General features: G+C 41.0%; 1 protein-coding gene across 1 annotated transcript in view; it reads left to right on the forward strand.

The window, feature by feature from the left end:
* The window catches only part of dock2-like (dedicator of cytokinesis protein 2), a 103,049-nt gene extending 93,522 nt beyond the window's left edge, over positions 1-9,527 (forward strand). The window contains exons 37-51 of the mRNA XM_034092425.1: positions 784-894; positions 1,549-1,638; positions 2,546-2,650; positions 3,197-3,338; positions 3,662-3,743; positions 3,896-3,980; positions 4,338-4,424; positions 4,678-4,854; positions 5,286-5,369; positions 5,467-5,604; positions 6,118-6,245; positions 7,477-7,681; positions 7,795-7,900; positions 8,546-8,694; positions 9,283-9,527. Coding sequence (XP_033948316.1) covers positions 784-894; positions 1,549-1,638; positions 2,546-2,650; positions 3,197-3,338; positions 3,662-3,743; positions 3,896-3,980; positions 4,338-4,424; positions 4,678-4,854; positions 5,286-5,369; positions 5,467-5,604; positions 6,118-6,245; positions 7,477-7,681; positions 7,795-7,900; positions 8,546-8,694; positions 9,283-9,306 — 1,713 coding nt within the window. The 3' untranslated portion in view covers positions 9,307-9,527. The remainder of the gene's footprint in view (positions 1-783; positions 895-1,548; positions 1,639-2,545; positions 2,651-3,196; positions 3,339-3,661; positions 3,744-3,895; positions 3,981-4,337; positions 4,425-4,677; positions 4,855-5,285; positions 5,370-5,466; positions 5,605-6,117; positions 6,246-7,476; positions 7,682-7,794; positions 7,901-8,545; positions 8,695-9,282) is intronic.
* Positions 9,528-10,156: the final 629 nt, after the last annotated feature.

The raw sequence follows: 10,156 nt of genomic DNA on the forward strand, positions 1-10,156 counted from the left end.
CTCTGAGCCACGAATGAGACAGTTTTTTATATGCTGATAAATGGGTCCTGGCCTCCGAATGATTAAGCTCTGCCGCTAGTTTATGGTATTGCATCGGCCACTGGTGCTGCATCACTATGGTGATTGATTTTTGGAGTCTGTATGCGTGCAGCTTTTTTGTGTGAGTGTCGGCGCGCACGTGTCTGTGTGTTTGACCTCTTTTATAGCATACTTAGATTTCACAGAGAGGGACAGAGGAATAGGGGCATTGTTCCCTCTCTCTCTCTCTCTGTCTCTCTGCTCCTCTCTGTCTCGTAAGCAGTTGAACTCTATAACATTTGTTATGAACTTAATTAATCTCTAGTGTCAGTCCTGTCATGTCTGTTTCTTATTAATGGGCAGTAAGGCACAGCATGCTGTCATCCTCTTCTAACAAACTTCACTGAGCACAGTTTAAATAAGTCTGTCTTGGTCATTTTGCTCATTGTGCACTTTTACATTTGGTTCCTAAATGAATTTCTGTGCAACTTATGTAATGGAAGATACATTATTGTCTTGTTTATATGATAAATGAGCATTGTGCGGTTTGCTTTGGTGCACACTCTGCTTATGGCTAACATTGATTCATTACAACAAACAAATTAGCCTCAAGTTATTTTCCTCTTTTGTTTTAACGTCATTATTAATGGGAAAGTAAAAGACTTGTTTGGTCTGGCCACTCTTTTTAATTCACGTTGACATACTGCATCTCACATCTCTGTCCTCTCATCTTTATGTATATCTTCCATCCTGTCTGTATTTCAGTGGTTGGATGAGATGTGCAGCCCCCAGTTTGAGTTCCACGGCTCCCAAACGCAGCGGCAGCTCAAAGAAACGCTCTACGACACCATCATCGACTACTTTGACAAGGGCAAGGTCAGCATGGTTTTACAACACAACCTGCTCCTCCGTCTTGACCTCCATTAAGTAGTGTGATGATTTGAAAAATGTTGATAAACACTCCAAAATCAAAACAAAGAAAGTTTTTAGCAGGACATCTTTCTTTTCGAAGTAGCAAAACTTGTTGAACTTATTTCACAAAACGATAAAGAAAATAGTTTCTAAAGCCTCTAAGATCAGAATTCAAGACATACACTTTTATTTTGGAAGATGTTCGTTCCTTTCCTGTATCAAGTATTCAGTCATAGTCTCGTGTGTTGATGTCAGATTCATTCTGTATTCTCTATGAATGCTTGAAAGAGACATTTCACTTCACTCTCCAGAGACCTGGAAACAGATTTCACAAGAAAAATTCCCACCACGACAGCTGCTGCCGATTCAGATGTACAGTATTTGCAGATGGTGTAATGAAGGATACTTCTTGCTCTCTGTCTGTCTGTGTGTGTGTGTGTGTGTGTGTGTGTGTGTGTGTGTGTGTGTGTGTGTGTGTGTGTGTGTGTGTGTGTGTGTGTGTGTGTGTGTGTGTGTGTGTGTGTGTGTGTGTGTGTGTGTGTGTGTGTGTGTGTGTGTGTGTGTGTGTGTGTGTGTGTGTGTGTGTGTGTGTGTGTGTGTGTGTGTGTGTGTGTGTAGATGTGGGAAGAGGCCATCACTCTCTGTAAGGAACTGGCTGAACAGTACGAAAACGAGATCTTTGACTACGAGTTGCTCAGCAAGAGACTGGTAATAAATGACTATCTCAAACCTTGATGCTTTATCGTCTGCACAGTTATCATGTTCTCACATTTTCCACTTTCCCCTTAACTTCCCCTTTCTAGACGTTATATATATTCTTGGGTGTGAGGGAGTGTTTTGATAGCTGCAGTAACATAGCTCACATCCAGTGCACCTTTTGCGTACCGGATCTTATGTATATTGATCAAATGGTCTTTGACCTTTTAACAGTAAAACAGAATCTATTCAAATTGTTTAACTGCCATTCAGTAAGTTGCTTATTGATTAGAAAATATAAATGTAACAGCAACACTTGATAGGTCATCTGCACTTTAAAATTGCATGTTTAAAAATGTGTATCTACTGTACTAAACTATTCAAGTCCCCCTTAAATTCTGGTGTGAATAAATCTGGTTAGAGGTTTCACAAATACTGTATGACCCCAGAAGAGTGATTCATCACTGCTAATCATATACAACTTCTAACACTTCTTACTGTCAATCAATCTTGTGTTTCTTGCTTCTCTTGCTCTGTCACCACAGCAGTAGATTCCTTCCTTCACAAATCCAACCCCACATTCTCCTCTTTCTCCCCTCCACTGAACTCACCGCCTCCCCTCCCCACATAGAATTACACTTTTATCCACATTTCAAAATCTCTTTCTCTTTTTATATGACTGCAGCAGTGGCACAGCTAATGCAAATGTATGTGGTTATATCAATGACAGACATTTCCCTTGGATGCTATGCACTTTATTGTTTCTACATCTATCATCAAAGCGCACAGCATTCTGCTGAGGGTGGCTTTGTCTTTGGCACAAGCTAATAAAACTGCTACGGCTGCACCGTCTGAAACTTTCCCCTGAACACATCCTTTGTCTTTCTCTTTGTCCCTCTCTCTCTCTCTCGCTCTGCAGGAGAAACAAGCCAAGTTCTATGAAAACATCATGAAGATCTTGAGGCCTAAGCCGGACTACTTTGCAGTGGGCTACTATGGACAGGGCTACCCTCCATTCCTCAGGGTTTGTCTTTCTCATGGTTTGCTTTGAATGAATATTATGCATAGCTTTTTCACTTTTCAAACAGTTGGATCACAATGTTTCACGCTGTGTAAGGAATACAAAGGTATTACCGACTACCCTTTCTTGCACAAAGCAGTCGAAGAAAACGCTTATTCTCCATTATCAGCACTAAAGCTTAGCTATTTAAAATAGCAACAGTAAACAACTTTCCAATCACACTAGCAAGATGCTTAACAGAAGGAGGCATATTGTACCTTCAGGGAGCGTTGTTGATCTGTGGATTTCAGCAAGGTGCAGAAATAAATATTCTGCTGTTTGTAGCTCCAATATTCATTAGATGTGTTTATCTGCTTCGGTAAGGAGTCTGATAAAGGCCGCGAGTCAGTTCTTAGTAGCTCAGGGCAGTGATAAGGGAGACCAGGCATAGGCCCACTTTGAGAAATATTTACAACCACTACCAACTCTATATGTGTTGATCAGAGGCTACATAAGGGTTTGATTATCATCAGTATACTCTTATATAACATACATATCCTATGCCTGCAGAACAAGGTGTTTATCCACCGTGGAAAGGAGTACGAACGCAGAGAGGACTTCCAGAACCATCTGATGAGCCAGTTCCCCAGCGCTCTGCACCTCAACACCACCACCATGCCAGGAGACGACATCAAGAACTCTCTACTGCAGTGTATCCTCGAGGCACACACAGAAATACACTAATGTGCGATCATCATAGATATACATAGAAAGATCTACAAGCAATTTTTGGTCTTACAGTCAAGTGTAGTACTGAATATATAAAGTAGACTTTAATATACAGCACATGCTGTACCTTAAGGTTCTGTTAGGGTTGAATTTTACATTAGTTGTATCATTTGACGTAACCCTGCCACTGGATGTCTGAAGTGTTGTCAGTAGTGTAACTATCAGTTTGTAGATGTTGTCCCAGCTGTGGATGTAGTGCCCTGTCCAAGCTGTATTGATGTTTTCTTCCTGAGCATTATGAACCAGATATCCAGTGTTTCACAGTGCAGCCAGTCCTCGAGATTCCTCCTCGCCTGAAGAACAAACCTGTTCCTGACCAGATCATCAAGTAAGTCAAAGAGCATGTTTAACCGGTCATTTATTTCAAATAAATATGTGTTGGTGTATGAAATGACGTGAAAAATAGTTCTGACAATGTTGCAAATTCGTTTTTTATTTTCCTTGTGTGCCTTCTCTGTCTCCCTCTTCTTTTATGTCCAGCTTCTACAAGTCCAACTACGTGCAGCGCTTTCACTATTCCAGACCGGTGAAGAAAGGACCTGTGGACCCAAACAATGAATTTGTTGTGAGTTTTTCCATTTAGTTTTTTGTGATAAGACTTAAGACCACTGGGAAAGTATTTCAGAAGTTATTCTGTACTTGCATTGTTATCAGTCTGAAAAGACAAAAACCCTAAGGCTGATAAATCCTCCTCTACATGGACATTTTATATTTATAATGCTCTGCTTTTTTCTTGCTAAGGTCACTATATATTTTCTTGTACACTCTAGCATCGACCACAACTATTCCCTCTCTATCTCTCTGCTCTCAACTACCAACAGCCTTAATACAATATATATTATGTTGTATTATATTACTTGTTATATACAATGTCATCTAATCGCTTTTTTATTTATTATTCCCTTTTCAAATCTGTTTTCAGTCCATGTGGATTGAACGCACGACCTTCACCACTGTGTACAAGCTGCCAGGGATCCTGCGCTGGTTTGAGACTACGGACATGAAACATGTGAGTCTGTGGTTGGGTGGGGGGGTTACTCTGTTTGTGTTCTGAGCTAATGCCTCCTCTTTCAGGTCTCTGTCTCACCTCCACCAATACATTTATTTTTCATTTGTTTTTTAACTGAATGTTTTTCCTTCATCCCATCCTCAAACCCCCCCCCCCCCCTCTTACTTAATTGGTCTCGTGTTCTTCCATATTAATAACATTTCTCTCTACTTAAACCCCTTTGCTCTTTTCATCACTTGGTTTCTCCGCTCAGACCACCTTGTCTCCTTTGGAGAACGCCATAGAGACCATGGAGTCCACCAACGAGAAGATTCTCACCATGATCAACCAGTATCAGGCTGACTGGACCCTTCCCATCAACCCCCTCTCCATGCTGCTCAATGGCATTGTGGACCCAGCTGTCATGGGTGGCTTTGCCAAGTATGAAAAGGTAAAGAATCAGCCCTTTCCTCCCCACTTTATAGCTTCTGTTCTGGATCAGATAATGGCCATTATCATATAGATTTCTTCAAACTAATATAGGAACAGTCGAGTTCAGTTTATTATACCTATCACATAATCATGTATTAAGGACTATCTGAGCTGTAATGATGAAAATCATTATCATCTCCTGAGGCTTAATTACAATAAAATTGCATATTTCATTAAATGCAAAGATCGTTTTATCCATAACCAGAAACATTGTTAGTATTCATTCTCCAACACCATTCCGTGATTTAATTTCCCACACAGGATAAGATCAGTGAGCTTGAATGTGCACATGTGGATGGAAAAGTCAGTCATTCATTAACAAACTGCCTGGGTAGGTGAAACCAAACACCAGGATTCTTTAAATTAGTTTAAAATGTTTCTTTGTATCAGGCGTTCTTTACCGAAGACTTCACTCAGCAGCACCCGGAGGACAGAGACAAACTGCTGCAGCTTAAGGACCTCATCGCATGGCAGGTACTGAACACGCTAACACACACTTCACATACACACCACATACTGTAGATGATTGTATGTGAACGTTCTGTTGACACCATAATATTTGTATCTATAGATCCCTTTACTGGGTGGTGGGATCGCTCTCCATGGCAAGAGAGTGATGGAGGCCCTTCGTCCTTTCCACGAGCGCATGGAGGAGTGTTTCAAACAGCTGAAGAAGAAAGTGCAGAAGGAGTATGGAGTGAGAGAGCTGGTAAGAACAGGGGAGATGGAGAAGGAGAGCTGACAAAAAGTATGGAGAGATTATTTACTGTACTCTGTAATCCACGATATATTTTCTTCTGTGAGGCTGGACACAGATCTACTCTGGTAGCACTGCGCTAATTAAGCTGCACATGAGCTGACCGAGACAAATTTGAAAGATCAAAGTACTCACAAAAGCCTTCAAGTGTAGTGTTGAAATGGGATTTGTACCTTTTAAAATGTCTCTACAACTAGGTTATGGCTCAGATGATCTGACTGGGGCTAAATGTGGTCGTTAACTGGTGTAAATAGACTGGGCCCTTCAGGAGAGATTAAGCTAATGATGGGTATGGGGGTGCTGGGCTAAGAGTACCTTGCTTGTGCTTTCCCAGCATCTTCTAATGATGTACGTCTGCTTTGTTTCACTGTCTATGAACCATGCTAGACAGTAAAACATAGCAGAAGTACAGGACTACTAGTACTTTTCATATATAATAATATTATTTTTCAACTCTATTTCCAGCCGGATTTGGATGAGAGGAAGTCTACTCGTCCTCGCTCCATGCTGCGCTCCCTTCGTCAGTCCATCATCTCCATCTCCTCACTGCAGGGATCTGAATGTGGGACTCCAACCAAGCTCCATGCAGACAGGTAGCATACACATCCAACCCAAACACTGACATTGATAAACTCACAGTTGATGGCGTTACAAAACATGTTTGTTTCACTTACAATAAATATGAAATCCACAGTTTTCACATCAGTCTATGTCTCCCATTTATGTAGGGACCAGCTGTGCTTGATTTATTTTACACTACTTAAATCAGCTTTTTCTCAGTGTTAAATGAAATGTTCATTGAAAAATGGCTTTCAATCTGTTCTTTCTATATACCTTTAAGCTTCTGTAGTTGCAGAAGCTGATTCTTTACACTAGTTTTCTGTTTTGAACATTGGTATTCAATTGTGGAATGCTGTGAGCACGCGTTGTGGAGGGTATTCATTATGTAATTATGTTATTTAATTATGTTTGCGATCAATTATGTAAAGAAAATGTAAATACGAATAATTTCTGTTAAAGCAATGTGCAGTCAGTGTTACATTTTTCTTTGTTTAGTTTAGTTCCATAGGCAAAAGGTCAGGTGTATTTCTCATCTCACATTAGGGCTGCTCGATTATGGCAAAAATCATAATCTCGATTATTTGGGTGAATAATTGATATCACGATTATTAAAAATGATGAACCATTTACTTTGAAACATCCATTTATTGAAAAAAAATAATGTGAACAGTATGTTTTTAACAGTTGATTACCTTAAACTTTAAGTATAATTCAACTGAAAAACCAATAAAAAAAGATATTTAAAAATAATCGTTTTAATTCGATTACCGTACTTTCGGACTATAAGCCGCGACTTTTTCCCCCATTTTTTTTGTACAGCTAACGGCCACTAGGGAACCTCCTAAATCTATGGATTTTACAGGTAAAATTAACCACCTTTAACTCTATGGGCTCTATGACCGGTCCGCGCCCGCCACCTTTAAGCGGCGGGCTCCAGCAGGAAAAGCTGGAGGCCGGAAAAGAGTGAGACAGGTAGCGCGCCAAAGTAAAAGTGGAACCGAGAGACAGAACGAGAGCAAGACAGACGGACAATTTAGCTGCTGCGGCTTATATGCAGGTGCGCTTTATAGTCCGAAAAGTACGGTATGTTGTTTTTCATAATCGTTGCAAGCCAAAATCGTAATTGTGATTAAAATACGATTAATTGAGCAGCCCTATCTCACATTGCATGTTCTTTTAAAAATCACTCCAAAACTACCTGGATATGAAAAACCAAGAGTTAACCTCTGACTTCCTGCTCACCCCCTTCCTGCCTCCTCACAGGGACTTCCCCCCCGAGTCCCCCACCTCCGGGAGCTCCACCCTGCCGCGCTCCAGTGGCAGCATGACTGGAAGTTTATCGGAGGGAATGGTGACGGTGGGTGATGCCGAGGTCAAACTGAGGAAGAGTAAGAAGAAGAAGAAGAGGAGCAGCATGATCTTCATCACAGAGGAAAGAGAAAGGATTCATACAATGGATAGCAAACGGGTGAGAGGTTGATCCCGGGAGGAAAGGATGAGAGAGTAAAGGAATGAAAAAGACAGCAAGAGCCGAGTGTGTGAGGCGGTGCTGAGCTTTGTTTGATCTCTGTCTCCCTCTAGCTGTCCAAGAAACAGGAGTTCCGCAGTGACACCAACCTGTGTGAGCCGAATGAAGGAAGTGTGTCGCTCACGAATGCCAACTCCAGATCCCTGCCCGCCATCACAGGTGATCACAATGTCTCATGGTGCTTGATAGCGAACTGTAGTTAAACCAATGAGCCAAGAACCCATAAAGTAAAAATAGAAATGCACGCACTGAGAGGAAGTATTGCTTTTTCCCTGACTGAAGGGAAATCGTGCACAAGGTCATGGCAGGAATACAAACAAATCGGCAAGCTGGGGATTGTTGCAGTAATAGCCTGACCTAACACCAACCCGATGGAAGGTGGCAAATTAGGGAATCAGTCATGTCGGTAGTAATTGTTACAGAACTAGGCGGCAGTGCCATCTAGTCTATATTTCATTGTTTCGGTTACATGACCCTGCACCTTTTTACAGTGCATCAAACTACAAATCACTGTTTCTCTAGCTTCCTGCCATCTTCGGCCAGGCAAGCTGAGCCAGCATTGACTCTGGTGTTAATACTGTACAACATCTCTGTTTAGCAGCGCTGGCTACAAGCTGTACAGCCTCGGTGAACATGCACACAGTGCCACCGTGTTGCCAGAGAACACAGTTAATCAGTATTACAGCTGCAGGAGCACAATTAGTCACTTTAATCGGCCCTGCTGCAGGAGGAGGCAGAGGATTCTTTGTTAGCTGCTAATCAATGAGACACCGACACTAAATCCTCAGTTGTTGTTCTGTGTAGGTCTGTCCTTGGCGGTGGTGGCTGGAATGGAGGATGTGGACTCTGTCAGAGCAAGGAGGGACAGTAAGAGCATGTCTGTCTGTGGGACCTCTGACAGAACAGCAGACAGGCGCTCAAAGGGCGTCATCAACCTCATCTTCAAGTCCAAGGTGAGTTCAACTGTTTAATTTCAGCTCCACAAAGAAATATCAGGTTAAAATGTATTAACGGGACTATAGCTTGACTAGCGATTTAATACTTTTGAGTAAAACACTTATCCACTTTCTTGCCAAGTCTGAAAGGGGAGGGTCTATACCACTCTGATGTGTGTATGTTAAATATATACCTACAGCCAGGGAAAGGTTAGCTTAGCATAAAGGTTGGAAACGGGTGGAAACAGTTAGTCTGGACCTGTATAATAGTGAAAAGAGAAAAAAACTACTTTGGTTAAGTATGCTACAGTAAATTACTGCTGGCCCGCCTCATTAGTATCATACAGACATGTAGAGAGAGAGAGAGAGAGATGTATTAATCATTTCATCTAGCTCTTGGGAAGAAAGTGAGTAATCCTACAAGTTCTTGCTATTTCTTTAACAGGAAGTAATGCAAATGTATGTGAATGAACATTAGTCTTATGTTACCAAGACCATTTCAAACTATTTGAACAGGATATGTATTGTTGACATAATCCATTCATTTTTACCCATAACTGGGAGTAACCCTGTATTTACATTATGCATGTTTGTTTGTTTCAACAGAGCTCCAAATCAGAGAAGATGTGAAGCCCGGTGACTCAGCCAGGCAGGGCCAATCATTTATGAAATGCTTATTTTTGTATTTAATTGTACTTATCTTTACGCTTTTGTTAAAGTAAGTTCACATAAATCTGCAAGCAAAACCAAATGATGCTCTCACTCAGTCAGTCAGTTTCTCAGTCTCAGTATTGCTGTTGCCTTAATATAATTGATTGTATCCGTCAATAAAGACTATTTTTGTGGTGTGACCTTTCTCCTGGTAATTCAAATGATTTCCAGTGAAGCTAAATACCATCTTGCAGGTTTTCAATCAATTCCGCTTCTTCAAGAACAAGCAGGCACAAACAATCCCGCAGACGTGCTTGATTAAAAAGCTTATTATACACGTTTCAGCATTGATAAGACTGACTGAAGGTAATGGGAAATAATCATTCGCAGAAGCACAAAGGTTACTCCCAAAGGACTTTAACAAGACACGCTGCATAAAAGCTTTACCGCAGAAACAAAAACAACAAAGTCCAATACACTTAAAATTAATGAGGAGCAACACACCTTGAAGATGGGACAAAACTGTTTGGTACTTTTAATCTAATCGTATTGTTTATTCTGTATTGGTTGGTGTGGAGGAAACTTCTGTGTAGTAATCAGTGTTGGGACTAACGCGTTACTGTAACGCCGTTATTTTTGGCAGTAACTAGTACTCTAACGCATTACTTTTTAAATTCAGTAACTCAGTTACCGTTACTACATGGTGCGTTAGTCCGTTACTGTGTTAGTCTTTTTATATAGTCGACAGCCAGGTGAACAGAGATGAGAACTGTACTTAAGTACAGTACTTGAGTAAATGTACTTAGATACTTCCTGTGTCACATGCGGA

The sequence above is a fragment of the Pseudochaenichthys georgianus genome, chromosome 10, assembly GCF_902827115.2.
Source record: "Pseudochaenichthys georgianus chromosome 10, fPseGeo1.2, whole genome shotgun sequence".
NCBI classification, from domain to species: domain Eukaryota; kingdom Metazoa; phylum Chordata; class Actinopteri; order Perciformes; family Channichthyidae; genus Pseudochaenichthys; species Pseudochaenichthys georgianus.